At 34.0% G+C, this 15,273-nt stretch overlaps 1 protein-coding gene across 5 annotated transcripts in view; it reads right to left on the bottom strand.

The window, feature by feature from the left end:
- MAP3K7 (mitogen-activated protein kinase kinase kinase 7) overlaps positions 1-15,273 on the bottom strand; it is a 47,907-nt gene that overhangs the window by 21,932 nt on the left and 10,702 nt on the right. For all 5 annotated transcript variants that reach the window (XM_053937043.1, XM_053937039.1, XM_053937040.1 and 2 more), the window contains exons 2-11: positions 14,308-14,418; positions 12,663-12,728; positions 11,703-11,748; positions 10,909-11,047; positions 9,662-9,786; positions 6,205-6,333; positions 3,924-4,054; positions 3,391-3,472; positions 2,066-2,217; positions 1,274-1,433 (exon numbers count right to left, since the gene is read on the bottom strand). In XM_053937043.1, coding sequence (XP_053793018.1) covers positions 1,274-1,433; positions 2,066-2,217; positions 3,391-3,472; positions 3,924-4,054; positions 6,205-6,333; positions 9,662-9,786; positions 10,909-11,047; positions 11,703-11,748; positions 12,663-12,728; positions 14,308-14,418 — 1,141 coding nt within the window. The remainder of the gene's footprint in view (positions 1-1,273; positions 1,434-2,065; positions 2,218-3,390; positions 3,473-3,923; positions 4,055-6,204; positions 6,334-9,661; positions 9,787-10,908; positions 11,048-11,702; positions 11,749-12,662; positions 12,729-14,307; positions 14,419-15,273) is intronic.

Genomic DNA, 15,273 nt, shown 5'->3' with positions numbered 1-15,273 from the left:
GTTCTAAAATAAAACCAGCACAGTGTTATTACCAGGTAAGTACACAGCTGCCTTCTGTGTTAAGAAACCTTTATAGATATTCAGGGTGAGATGTGCTACACCATCATCCAGTCAAAGACTGACAATACAAAAGACAGATTTTGGAATAAAGCTTTAAAATAAAAACATTCAAATAAAAAGAATTTAGGGCAAGATAAATATTATTTCAGTACCTCAGTATTTAATAAACAAGATCCTGGAGTAATCATAACACAATGAAGAACAAAAATGAAATAGCCATGGTGCACAAGAAAGCCAGAATTTTGATGTGTAATTCCTTATTAATTGCAGCTACTCGACTAGTCTAATTTTAATATTGGTATAAAATACTCAAACAGCTAAATAACCCCGAACTAACCAATTTTGTTTAATTATTTAAATCTGTAGTTATATACCATAGCACAAAAAACTTTCACATATGGAACTTAAGACCTGAAGTTTACATATACTAACAAACAGTATCTTTGATGAAGAAAAGAGACAAGAAAGTGTTTGCCAAGTGTATGCATTTTTATTAATTCACTCTTCTGGGATGAATCATGATTGCTTTCACCATAAAATTATGTATTTATACTTACAGATAAATTCTAATTCTCTCAAAGATTTAAGGTTTAGAGATGACAGTTTATATCTGAAGGAAACCTGGCAAAACACCTGTAGCTTTTTTTTAAACAAAAGACAATGCTTTCTTAATCTGGTGAATAAATCTAATTATGTTTCTCATTCTGAAATCTGTCACAGTGGATGTTTAAACTTATTTGGGAACATGAACTTTAAACCTACCTTTTAATTTCAAAAGTATTATAGAGACAACCATGAAGAAAATGTTATTATAAATATATTTACTATGTTATTATATATATATTTACTATATTTGCTAGGTGAGATGTAGTAACACTATTTCAGATAAAAAGGAGGAAGTTGTGCATTTGGAATAGGACCGATATTTAGAAATCTCATAACGCATTTTTTAAAAAGGTAAAAATCTAATTCAACAAAATATCTAAAACCTTTAATATACGCGATTACAATACTCAGTCTTGCTGAGTGTATAACCATAAATAAAGGCATTTCCCCCCACAATTAATAAAGGACAATCAAGACTACAGGAAAGGTATTTGCATATAGCTACTGTTGTCAACTTTCTGTAAGACTATGCATGTTTTACATTTTCCATCCTCCTTTATTTCTTTCCAGTTCTTTAGTCTACTCCCCAAACATCATTAAATTTTACCTGTGATGGAAGCTATTCTTGCTTCTATTTCAGACATGTCAGCACTCATCCTTTTGGCTTCTCCGGAAACAAGGGCTGACGGTGGTCGTGCGCGAACATCTGACAAGCTCTCAACACTGCTCCCACGAGATGGGGGCAAACTCAAACGGCCAGGGTCACCCTGTTTAACAGTCACATTTTGTGAAAAGAAAATTCTGCCCAAGCCCCTCCATATTATGAACCAGTATGTTTCGACAATATGCATTTTCAAAGGGACAAAATTTAAAATTTATAACATAACATAATAAATGGCAATAATTTAACTATTATTGGTATACACAAATAAAATATATGCAGCTTTGAAAATAATCTAACTTCACACAGATAAACAAATCAACAGAGTTAGGCCAATATTGTCATAAGAGAATCTTTGTCTTTTTGCATTCTACTTGAAATAAACCAAGGTATTTTCAAAATTCACCTAAAAGTTTAATCCCTTCATGTCATACTAGTATTTGGTTATAAATTAAGGCAGCAATTTTCAAACATATTTTTTAATCTAATAAATCCCTTTAAATACAATGAACTATTTTTCACATTTCACTGGAGATCTTATTAGAGCCTTCCAGTTTACCTTTTTGGAATTATACAATGTTTTTCTGCCCCTTTTCTTCTGTATTCTTCTCCTATAACTAACTGGATCCAATTTTGCACTATTTTGAATGAGGACACACACTTCAGAGCAGACACAACACTTATGTCTACCCACATCCATTTTGTTACTATGGTTCAAAATTACACACATTAGCTTACCGGCTGCTTGACTGTATTTTTGATTTGCTGTGCCAATTTTGATTCTAAACGTTTAATAGTGTCATTGGTAGAAGCTCCTTGGAAGTCACTTGGCTCCATGTTAGCATCGCTCTTGTTACTTGTGTTTGTAGAAGTGATGTCCATGAATGAACCTAGAAACCAGTAACAAGGAAAAGCATTTGAGAATGTCCTCTAAAAATACTGAAGTGCATCTCTTCACAGCAAAGCTCTCAGATGTCTAACTTGCCTTTAAAGCAGCACTTTTGAAAACTTTTTATGAAAGACAAGTAGCAAGACTGCTACAGATCAGTTAGTATAAGAAGCAAGAGGAGTGAAGAAACAGTACGTATCTAAATACTGTGATAACATTCTGAAGTCAATCTTTACCTCTCTTTGAAATTCTTAGGGTAGCTGTTATATTAACAACACAACAGCAACCTCATGCACAATTAATGACAAAGACCATCATTAACCACAGAGCAGCACAAATACTTGAACACTACCAGCCAATTCATAGTTTGAAGCGATAAATTCACTTAAAATCATGTGCTGAGAGGTGGAGAAAAACTAGCAAAGTCAGTGAAATGCTAAATCTGCAAATATTTTTTTACTATAAAGGTCACTAAGCTGCAAAGTAGACAGTGAAGCTTTATCCAAAGTAGCAGCAATTTCTTTGGTGATAGAAAATAATTCAACCAAGCAGAGAAAGCCAAAGACATGTAAAATTAGAAACTACTTAAGTGGAAAAAAATGTACTCTAAACAATGAGGAAACTAAATGACCTTTTTTATTATTATTAAAAGGATTTCTTTGAGGGCAAAACTACCTGAAAGTCTAACCCACATTTTGTTCCATCCACCTTTCTAGTGATTTTTCTTGCACTTATTTTAAATTACTGTATTTACTGCAACTTATCATAAAACAAATGCAAGTTTAAATTGTGGAGATTGCAACTTAAAGCAGGTGCAGCTTTCAAGAATAGTGAAAAATTTTCAATTGACAACTCCTAAACATTACATAGAAGTAAAAGGGTGTCAATTGCTAGTTATGGGGAAAAAATGGAGACGTTAAGCCCGGGCATTTGGAGACAGTTCTTATTATAAAGCTTTTTCTTCATTACAAGTACACTTCAGCAAAACCACTTGACTGAGAACACTAAATATGATGTGGCATGAGGTATTAACAAAATATATGGGGTCTGCTGATGCTTAAGATTTTGGCAGTCTTTTCCATTTTGAGTTCAAAATCAATGTAAGAATGTGCTTTATAATCTATATGCATCATTTCATGTTGCTACTCTTTTTCTCTAAGTTATACAAATGTACCTGTGCTAGTGGCAGAGTTGCTTTGGCCTTCATCTGAATACTGGCAAGGATACTGCAGTGGTTCATCAGCTCCTGGAAAGTACTGTGAAAAAACAGTAATTATTTAATAGAAACAGTATTTGACAATTGTTTTAAATTATTTAAATAGTACCTCATAATTTATGATTGTAAATGATGTATTACATTTATAATAATTTATTTAGAAAATAAATGCATGCAATTTGTTTTAAAAATTTAATACATTAGATATACCTATGACTTTGCTTATTTTCTAAAATTTATTATGAGTTATTATACCCCTCCAAAGAGGGAATATATATATATATATTTATACATATACATATATATATATAAAAGACAAATTATTTCCCTTCTCTACCACAATAATTTGATAATTTTTGTCAAAAAGAGAGGGGCAAAAGAAAACACGCAAGCCCATCTTTGGAGTGAGATAAAAGGCATACCTTCTGTAAATCAATTTCCCAGCTTAATAGTTCAAGAAATGATTAAAATACTTAAATAAATTTTTATACCCGCATCAAGTGTGTCATTATTTTAACTATTTCCTCCATGGATGGTCGTTGTGAGGGATCCTTGGACCAACAACGAGTCATTAAACTCTCAATTGGTTTAGGTAAATTTTTGATCAGTGGTGGCCGAGTACCTGCAATTGAAATTAGAAAACACCCTTAAAATTCTTAAACAGACTCTAAAACAACTGAGTGTCTCATCTCTCTCCAGTATTTTGCTAAATAAATAAAGGAAGATGCAGAATTAAATGTAATCTCGATGAATTGGCTTGTACTTAATTTTCTCTCACAAATAAAAACTGACAAGAAAAGTTCCTTTGCACTACACAGCAGAAGTAGAAAAAAATTTAAACTTTTCCCTCAGTACAGGTTTGAATACATTCACTGACTGACCAAATATTACAGCATATTACAAAAGCTAATGAAAGGTTACTTTTTTCTGAAGAATAAAGTTCTAGGCCAAGTAAGGAAGCAAATAATAACAGTTTTTGGTTCCTAATGTTGTATTCACAAGAAAAAAAATTAAAAAAACAAACAAAACAACCCCCCCCAAAAAAAAACAAAACAAAAAAAAAAAAAAAACAAACCAAACCAAAACAAAAAAAAACCCCAAAAAACCGAACAAACTAAAACCAAAATAAAAAAGACAAACAGAAAAACCCAAAAGACTCTAAGTATTTTTGAAAGGTGATTTTACTCCTAAGAACCTGAAAAATTATCAGGCACTGGAACTACCAATTTTTTGTGACTTTTTCATGGTCTATACTAATTTTAATAACATTTTACTTCAACTATTGTATAACTATTCACCTGGTTTTTGCTTCAAGTTCCTCCTCTTACTACAATTTCAATGAAGACAATTAATGGACAACCAGTTGTGTTGGATATATGAGACACAGTGATGGTTTGCAAAGAAAGCAGTAAGTATTTAAGAATATATTAAACAGAACAAGTAATACATGAAGTAAGAATGCCAGAATAGTTTCAAGTGAGATGAAGTGTACTAACTCTTCCTTCTTGAGAAAAAGCAGAAGGAAAATTGAAAAAGGTAAAGAAGCCAAAATTTTAAAGCAAAAGTAGGTACAGATAGTGAATTTTAAAGTATACTCCCACAGCTTACTGAGGTTTCCTAATTTAGTACTAGATTTACACTTAGTTTTACCGCTAATGCTTTTATGCAGGGCACTTATCACTCCTAATCTCAATGTCCAGTGTCCTTGAAAAACTGGAGAATCTCTTTCTTCATTCAAAAATGGCATTTGCAAACATGTCTCTTTGTCATATGCTAATATTCATTGATTCTATCACTGTCTTCCCCATTCTTTTCTTTGAATAGGATATGCCTGTGCTCACCTTATGCTTCTATCATTTACTACTGAAGCAATGATACTCAGGCAGAGTACCAGCCTTCATTGCTTCTTTCTTAATTTTTTCTTCAAAAAGTTGGTGCTTGCTTTGATGTTGTCTCTCACAAATTGCAGAAACTCTTTGCAGACATTCACTGAACTACTTCACTATCATTACTTTATTATTCAAAAAATTGTTTTGCCATGGTACCTAAAAACACAGCAGTAAAAAAGTTACACCCCTGGCATGAAGATACTACAGTCTACTCTACTGCACTGAGCAATGTTACACCACTGCTTTAAAGAAAGCAGTCCATTTGAACACAACAACTGTGTCCTGCTCATAGTCTAACCTCCTGGAAATCTCTTCTGCATAGTGGAGTGCTGCTCCATGAGTGCACATACCTAGGCATAAAGGTAAAACCTTTCAAGCAGCAGAATAAAAAAAAACAAACCCCCAAAAACCACAGATGAAAAACAGAAGTAACATTTTTAATGTCTAATGGTCCTTGAGGAGGTTTCATAGTTTCTAAGATGTCTAAACACAGGTTAAGTTACTTGAAGTTACACTTTTCTTGTAGATGTCCAATTAAAAACAAAAAGATAAAAGAAAAACAGTGTAGCTAATAAAATCATCATTCAGGCAGGTAAGAGTTTTTTCTCAGATCACTTTTAAAATGGAATGTTCTAATAATGAGGACATTACTCTTTATCCTTTGTTCATACACCAGTTACATGTAGCAAGCACTGTAGCAGCCAAGTAACTCAAAACCCACACTGACACACTGACCAACTGTTTAGCCTTTGTGACAAAAATGCATATTTAATGAAGCACAAAATGGAAATACAAGTAATTTAAAGCTGTACAGTTAAGAGTGTTTAGCAAATTTACAGGTCATATACACAACTTCAAATGCAATAAAGTAATTTCAACTCACCATTGTGAACGGCCCACATTATCCGGAAAGCTGGACCACCAATCTCATCAAAAGGTTTCCTACGGGTGATTACCTCCCAGAGAATAATACCCCAACTGAAAACGTCACATTTTTCACTGTAATTGCTACCTGGAAGAAAGACATCAATATAATTTGACTCTTCTATGTAACACGTCAAAAAGATATATGGTTTGAGCAGATCATAGAATCAGGCTGGAAAAGAGCTCCAAGATCACTGAATCCAACCTTTCACTAAACACCATAATGTCAACTAAACCACGGCACTAAGTGTCATGCTGAGTCACTTCTTCAATGCTTCCAGGGATGGTGACTCCACCACTCCCCTGGGCAGCTTGCTCCAATAAATAAATAGCTTTACATACTTACTTTCACTTCACATTTATTTTGCTGAGAAAAAACAGTTTTCTAAAGCTGGCTGATTCATGCTAACTTAAGTCTGAAATCACTTGACAGTGACTGTTAAGAATGCCTCTCTCTGGGAATGAGTCCTTTTCATTTGGAGTCATCTTGAAATGATAAAATGCATCAATTTTCTTACATAATTGCAAATTATTAGGTTTTAAAAATCTCTTGCATTCAAGGTTTAATTGATTATGTTTGCTTCCTCTAAATATTCTTCAATTCACTTCTTCCAATCATAGTCACAATATGCCAGCCAATAACACCTGTCATATCCATTACTCTTAATAAATTACAGGTCTTCAGAAGAACTACTAAGTTACCACATGAACAAAACAGGAGAGTCCTCAATTCCTCACCATCTTATTTCCTCCTTGTTTATTATTCTTATTTTTTTTGTAATGTCATTACTTAATTAAAAGTCTTTGACAATAAGTTCAGTATTTCTAAGACTCCTAAGGTACTGAAGACAGGTTGGTGGCATAGAATAATAAATGAAAACGTTCAGAGGCTACAAAGAAAGAATGTATGCTTTGTAACCATAACAAGGATTAAAACTGGCATATAGTGGCCAAGAGATTTTTTTTTGTTTATACCTAATCAGAAAGCTTTATTCAGACTAATCATTTCAGTAACAGTGGAATTAAAGAAGTCTAGTTCCACGTGAATACCCAGCATATAGCAATAGTTGCAACAGGCTCCATTCACTACCTGTGAGCCAACTTCCTCTGCCCCCATACCTCTGACAAACTGCAAGGCAAACAGCCTGTTCTCTGGTCAGTTCTTCCAGTCCAGCCAGTTTACAAGGCAAACACAAGAAACAGGCTGCAGCATGAACCACAAGCCCTCTTTAAGTGAAGGCACTAATTTGGACTTTACAAAACTCTCTTAAGAATGTGGATCTCAAGAACTCTTTACACCTGTATCAAAGTAGCTGAATGTGGCTAATAAGTTCAAAAGGTACGAAGAAGAAAAAGCCAGCTTTATCAGTCAGCTTATTTCCAAAGATACTTGGGAAAAAAAGTCATGTAAACAACGGCAGATCACTAAGGAAAGCAAAACAGTCTCATCTATGCAGTCACAGAACTTCTGTAACACACAGCCTATAAAACTAAAGTAGTACTATTCCCCTAGGAATTCTACTTTGTGGCTGAGAAGTCTTGGACTAATTCTGAAAAGTGAGAGTCTAAAAGAAGTGAGAAAGTATTCTGTATTGTTTCCTTATTATCCCAAAGCAATTTAATTTTTTTAAAATAGTTTCTTCTAATGGGAATTCTTATATTGGAATTACTCTCTTTTACTTCATACTTTAGGTGCCCTAAAGCCTTAGGTTTAAAATGGGAGAAAAATTCTTAATATTACAGTAACTAGTTCACAAAGCACCATGCTCTGCAACAGATGCTTTCCATGCCTTTATTGTTCTCCCCTAGAAACCTTAGTACTAGAACAGCATCAAATTAATATTAGCCTTTATTCCATTGTTGAATTCTGATGCAGTAACACAAGCAAAGAAATTTTTAACAATTTTGCCATTTAAAGTGGTTATTTTGAATAGTTTAATGACTCTTTCAAGAGTCATTTGATATGCTGCATTGTAAAAGATGCATCATACTAGATTCTTTCCCCTCCTTGATACTAGTGTTTTTATAATGATTTGTCTATTTATCAGTAAATGCTTTCAGTTAAAAGTGCATAAAAACAACAGAATGCTTCTTGCACTGTTCAATAATAACTGCAATAGAAGGTTTCTTTCTACCTTGCTGGATTCATACGCTAGAGGAACTAGGCTATGAACTGCAAATCCCTTCTACAATACACTTATTTATAGCCATTTTATATTAAGATTTTTTCACCAAAGAAATCTACCTTTAACACTGATGGCTCAATTGCTTATTTCTAAAAGAAAAAAAAATCTCCTATCTATACAATTTAATTTAATAGCAAACAAGTGTTAAGAAAAGCAGTCCTGGCTAAAAAAATAGAGGAAGTGCCTGAATATAAAATAACATAATGGAAAATTTTCAGGCATCAGAGTGAAACAAATAATCCTTCTGTTGGTGCTCTAAGCAATCTCTGCAACAAAATGGTACCTTCAGAATAAAAGTTCCAAAGGTGATGTTTGGGAGGAATCCTAAAACTGTATATGGACAGTCTCTGGAATAAGGACAGTAAAATGAAAAGAGGCCACCTGGATCCAGAATTTGGGAAACCACTGCTGCACAAAGGCACTTGCCAAATATATCAAATCAAGGACACCTGCTTGCTAAAGCAGGAGGATGACTTTTCCAGACCATTGCTAAATTGCATTGATAATTAAGGTACAGATAGATTAAAAGGCGTTTAATCTGCAATTTGATATCTGTGAGTTTATTTCTTTGATAATCATGCAGCAATTATAGGCATCTAATTATCAAGTATCATCAGTCTTCCCCAATTACACTCCAAGAAATAGCTTGTTTTTCTACTTAACCAAATTAACTGATATTAACAAGTTCCTCAGTATGTAGGAAAGAGGAAGTACATCAAATCTCTAGATTACACAAAAAGCAGATGAAGATGGCAGTTACAAGAAAGTGGGGGATGAAAAAAGAAAGCAATTATGTTCAATTTAGAGACTATAACAGGGAAATTCTAAAGTTAAAAGCTAATCAGAGTAGGGAGTGAAAGTAGTGACAGTGTATTCAAATGACAGAAGAGTTTGAAATGATTTAAGAGTCTTAGAAACAGCAAAATTGTGGGGAAGGAGCCCTCTGGCTGTATTTTAATGACTTACAAAATAAGGAACTGCAGCTGTCTAAAGGTACTCCTTATATAAATCTCAGCAATGACAAATAAAGGTTCTACATCTTTACATAATTAAATATCTAATAATAACGTCAGAGAATTGGTTCAGTGCTGTTCTTCAAACCTCTGCACAATTATTTGACAACATACACTTGTAGAGATTTTTATGATGATGCTCTTATTCTTACACCACATTAATTCACAGTTGCATCCCTATAAAGAAAATGTAATATTAACACTGAATTTTCATTACCTTCAAAAACTTCAGGTGCCATCCAAGCAGCACTTCCTTTGTTGTTGGTCATGTGTGTTTGAATATCACAGGCTGTACCAAAGTCACAGATTTTTAGAACTGTCCCCCCAGCTACCAAGAGCAAACTGTCAAAGAAGAAAAAGGATATTAAAATTGTACAGTATAATAGTCTGATAACAAACCCACTTTTTTTTTTTTTATCCCAACAACTATCTTTCTAATATAGGTGAATATCTTAGGCTTTGTATCTCAGGCCTTTGTTTTATAATTTGAGAAATATGGAAAGTCATTTGTGTCTAATGTGAACATATTACATATTTTAAAGTAACCCAATGTATGTTGTAATTTATTAATATTTCTACATGCTAGACCTTAAAAAAATATCTTTAGCCATAGTAAAGTACTAAGCATATACTGACAAAAGTAGACTCTCAGATGCCAGGGGCTGAAAACCAACAAGTGCTGTAACAATTTTACCAAAAGAAGAATCAATGTCAGTCAATGTAGCTATTTATTTAAATGGAAGCACTCGAAGTTACATGTGAACAACTCTCTAAATCAAAACTGGGGAATACAAGAAAGAACTGAAGATTTAACTTGTGGCTTCATGTTATAATTTTACCTGCAGATAATATAAATAACTGCAGATTACCACCCAAAAAGGGATGATTCTGCTGATCCTCAAATATCTATCTAATCTGTGGAGCCAGATCTGAAGCCATAAAATGAGCTGGATAACAAACTGACTGGGTAGGAAACTATTAAATTGTGTTTCGGTGGAACGTGATGGGAGCTTCTGGCAGGGGTAGTGGAACAGGCAGAAGGAAGGGATAAAGGAGGATGGCCATGAGGCGAAAGAGCTCTAATGCAACAGATTAAACATGACATTAGAACCAATCAACCCCCCCACAATGTTCTCTTCTTGAACATCACAACCATTCCAAAACTGCAAGATTTTAAATGCCTCTGATTAGAAGCCCTAGTCCTAATAAAAACCTCTTCCATGGTGCAGGGCAGGAGCAGGGTATTTTTCCAGTTGAACAGAAAGTAACTGAATACAGTTGACTTTCTGTATCACAAACCATCATTCTGTAACTAAAGTTTCACATGCACAGCTTTCATTTGGAATACAGTACATCCAAAAGTTAGTACCAATTAAAGGTAGCTCCTTTAAATGCAATAAAATTAGTATAAATTATCTTAAATACCAATTGTAAGAAAATATGAAAAATGAACTCTCAACCTACTTTGGTGGTTTCAGGTCTCTGTGAATTAGAGCCTTTGGTTTCATGCTGTGGAGATATGCCACTCCTTGGGAACACTGTAAACACCAACTCATGGCATGTGCAGCAGTATAATGAGGCAGAGGTTCAGCACCATGCAGCACTGCAAAACAAAGGCACAAACTAAAAAGAACTTTATTGCATATTACAACATATACAGTGGAGTTAACAAAATACCAGTCAGGAAGCTCTATGGAATCTAAGTAATCACCAACACCTCATTACTGCAACTAAATATACCCTTGTGCAGACTGTTTAAATAACAGAAATGTCAAAATATTTTCCATTTTTTAGTACATTTTCCATAATCATTTATGTTAAGACTCAGTATAAAAAGTGTTGCTTGTTCTCAGCTATCCCTGGTAAAGTCTGTGTTAAACAAATACCCAGGGAGTTTACAAAATAAGGAAGAATGTTTTCAGATGTTCCACTGGAAAACCTTACATTACTTGTATAAAATATAAGAAACTGCTATCAAGGACAAACCAGTGAACTGAAAAGAGGTTTTAAAAGGCACACTCCCTTCTCCTTAAAATTATTTTAAGAATTTCAAAGACCCACAAAACAGTTGGAAGAGACCTCTGGAAGTCCACCAAGCAGGTCAAGCAGGCCAGCTCCAGCTGGTTGCCCTGGACTGTGTTCAGGTGGCTTCTGAATAGCTCCAAGAATGGAGACATATTTATGAAACAACTTGTAGTTTAGGTGATGTTTACCCTAATACTAGCACTTTAACTGCAGGAAGTTGAAATGATACTCACCATTGTAGAGAGAACCTCCTTCAGCATACTCCATAACAAGACACACCTTTGAGGGGAAGGGGACAAAAATTAGGCATATTTTCAATGCAGAGGCAGAAAACAGCTTTGGTAAACTGAAAAGGAAGTTCTTTGAGAGCAACTGCAAAGCTTCCATATCTAAGCTAATGGAAAATACATCAGTCAGTTTGAAACATATGTATTTGCATGTAAGAAAAATCAGTTTTACACTTAGTTCTCACTGGATGCTAGAAAATAAAAAATAATGACCTCCCTCCTCCTCTTCAGACTTAAAAAGCAAATACTGTCTTCCAACTGCAGTTCATTGTTCTTTACTTTATTCCTTTAGTGGCTTACAAAAAAATTAGTTAAATACCACGCCAGAAAAATTTCACTAGTACTAAGAAAGAAAAGGGATGAAGCACTATTTTAAGCAATTAAATAGCCCATACAAGAATTTGCTAAGGATACATCTGTCCTGTCACAGTACCCTCTTTTCTGCTCAGAGAATTTGTGAGACTGTTTGCAGCTATGGCAGAAAGTAAGCAAATCCTGAAAATTACATGTATGAAAATAGGAGCTGATTTACAAGACACAATCATGTCTTGACTCTTGACACTGCATTTCCTTTTTGTATTGATTTGCAATTAATAGAATTGTAGATATATATTTAACTACATTATGTAATACACTAGATGCCATTTTGACTAACTGAAGTATAACTGGTGTTTAGAAACAGATTTGGGGTGTTCTTGAAAGAATTAATTTTTATAGCAGCAGAAAGAAAAAACAAATATCAGAAAATATCAACCAACCTACACATCTATATATTTTCTTATTATGGCTAGAACATGAAAAATATATAAAATAGACATTTTAATATAAAATACATGTTCTGTGCATTGATGGTTGCATATGTTAAGCTAGTTACCTTTTTTCATACTGACATAAGGTATAACTTACTGGGTTTAGACAGGCTCCATATAACTTGACAATATTGGGATGGTTTACCCGTGACAGTTGTCGAAGCTGCAATACAAATCACACAGTTTCAAACCATGGGAAAAAAAGGCTAATGCTTTATTTTCATAGCTATAAATACCACAACAGCAAGTACAGTTCTCTATGTCTGCATAACCCCAGATGGTGATTTTACAAATTACAAGACTTATGTCACTCTTTGCATTTTCATTTATGTAATCAGGTTTGTGTCAAACTGGACCTGTATTTTAAAAGAAAGTTTGATGAAATTACATTTAAAGAAAGTATTTTTGTCAGGATATAGTAAAGTCACTCAAGACAAAAGCACAGTGCAACTATGAAGTCTATAGATTTGGTACTCTTCCTGGAGCCTTCAATTTTGGGACTACATAAAAATTGTCTGATTAAATAAAAAAAAAAAATCAGAATCATACTGTCTGTTTTAACAATATAGAGGACAGAAGTTCTAATATCCCCAAGCCCACAATCCTATAAAATAATTTAATATTAAGATGACACAGTTCCAAGGACCTATTACTATTTGTACTGACAATTGCGTTATTTAGCGTTGTTTTTTTTACCAGTACACAGTAGAAGCAAGCAAAAAGGAATTTTTTTCCCTGCACACAGACTGCTGAAGTAGTTTACGCCGTCTTCAGAGCAAATGCTATTTTTTTCTATACACTTCAGAAGATCTAAAAAAATCAGAATGAACTGATGCTTGCACTGTGCAGGGTTTCCTGAATAGCAGTAACTACTGAAGCATTTCTGGGATTATGTACTCAGATCTCTTTTGAACACAAAAATCCCAAGAGACTGATCGGATTTACTCAGTGTTAAACCAGAGTCAGATTAATAAACTTTAAAACTTTTCATTGTAGTGAACAACATATAAATATTTACAGAAAGGCCTATCACAAACATGCTTTTTTCAGCCCTTTAGTGTGTCCCTTTTACTAGAGTTAGTTCTAAATTTAAGAGTTTTATTTTTAACATATTTTGTGTATCCTGAACATTCTAATTTATACCTGAATAAATACTAAGCAGCATGCCACAATATATGTCATTTAAATTAAACTTTTGATACTAGACAATATTATGTATCTTGGGAAGTTTATCAGTGTATCTGAATTACTCAAGACATTTTAAAATAAGAAGACATTGAATGAAAACAATGATTGCCTTTAAGGTAGCAATGTACTTGCACAGAAGAAAAAAATTAATCAAATTATTAGAACTGCTGAAAAAACTCAGAAACAGTTTCAAATATCAACCTGATTGTACTGGAGAACCTATGCTGTGGCCCCTGGAAGTGTTAATCAGCTTCAAGGCTTTGGTGGGTATTCCAGTTGCGCCCTGACTTCAGACTGGGACAGAATCTAAGAATTGTGCGCCCTTGTCTCTCCCACGCTCTTGCTTTTCACTTTTTATGAGAAGCAAACTAAAGGAGCTGCAATGTGCTCTAACAGGTCTCCTGTTCTGCAAGACAAGGGCCAGGCCTGAACTGGGTACCGCAGGCAGCATTTATCTTGTGATAAAGACATAGCTTTTAGTACACTAAATGAACCCATGAATTTCAGGAAACAAGCTCTACCAAACCCCATATTTTCCATCAAATGTACTGTACCTCTACAATGAAGGCTTTTCTTTCAGATTCACTTTCTATTTGCTTAATGGCTACATCTTTAGCTCGCCATTTTGCCTTGCAGACCACACCAAAGGCTCCTCTTCCAACAACCTAGAACAAAATATAGAACACTAGAGTTAAAACTTGAAATAGTTTCATTTGCTGTGCAGGACTTCAGAAAGAGAAAAGAAATTTAATTTAGAAAATTGAAGATACACAGGCTCAAGTTTTGCAGTAGCAATTGAATAGTATGCCATCAAAGCATAACTGGTCTTAGCTAAGCTTGCTCAAGAGATCATTTAGAGAAGAACTGGAAAACACACATACAAAAAATTGTATTACTAATGTGCAGTGACAGTATTTCAGAAAATTATAATTTCAATTGTCTAGAACAAGCTTTACTCAGAAGAAAATTAAAGGAATGAGACCAATTTTTTTTTTTTAGGTTTCACCCATGAAATGACATCTATCTGCTGTATTTGTTTATTCTTGCTAAAAAACAGGAATGAAGACTTCTGAAATTTAAATGCACACACAGCTGCACAGGACCATGATGAAATTGGGACAAGATGTTCAGTGTGGTCAAAGTAATCCCATCATTTTCTCATAGATTACTCAAGAGTGTGATAGCAGTAAATTATCCTACAAGTCCTCCAAAAAAAGTGTCTATAAATGAAGTTTTCCCTATTTCTGTTGAAGTTTGCTTTCTAGCTTATTTAGAGTTAACAGTGCCTAAAACAATGAAAAAACCCTACCCCAGACAAGAGTCGTAAGTCTTTACTGTAACTTTGCAAAAGCAGTAGTAGCAGCTTCTGTATACTACAGTGTTCAAGTAATCTTTAACCTTTAATTTGAAGAAGCTTTAAAACCACCATTATTTAGAGTAGCTCTTTGAAACCAAGCATATAAATGAAAGCAGGATAGAAAGAAGGTCACTTTCAGTTACTGTTTCATGTGAATTACACA

The sequence above is a fragment of the Vidua chalybeata genome, chromosome 3 (genome assembly GCF_026979565.1).
Source record: "Vidua chalybeata isolate OUT-0048 chromosome 3, bVidCha1 merged haplotype, whole genome shotgun sequence".
NCBI classification, from domain to species: domain Eukaryota; kingdom Metazoa; phylum Chordata; class Aves; order Passeriformes; family Viduidae; genus Vidua; species Vidua chalybeata.
The sequence above is the reverse complement of the archived record's forward strand: the minus strand, read 5'-3'. Positions and strand labels throughout refer to the sequence as shown.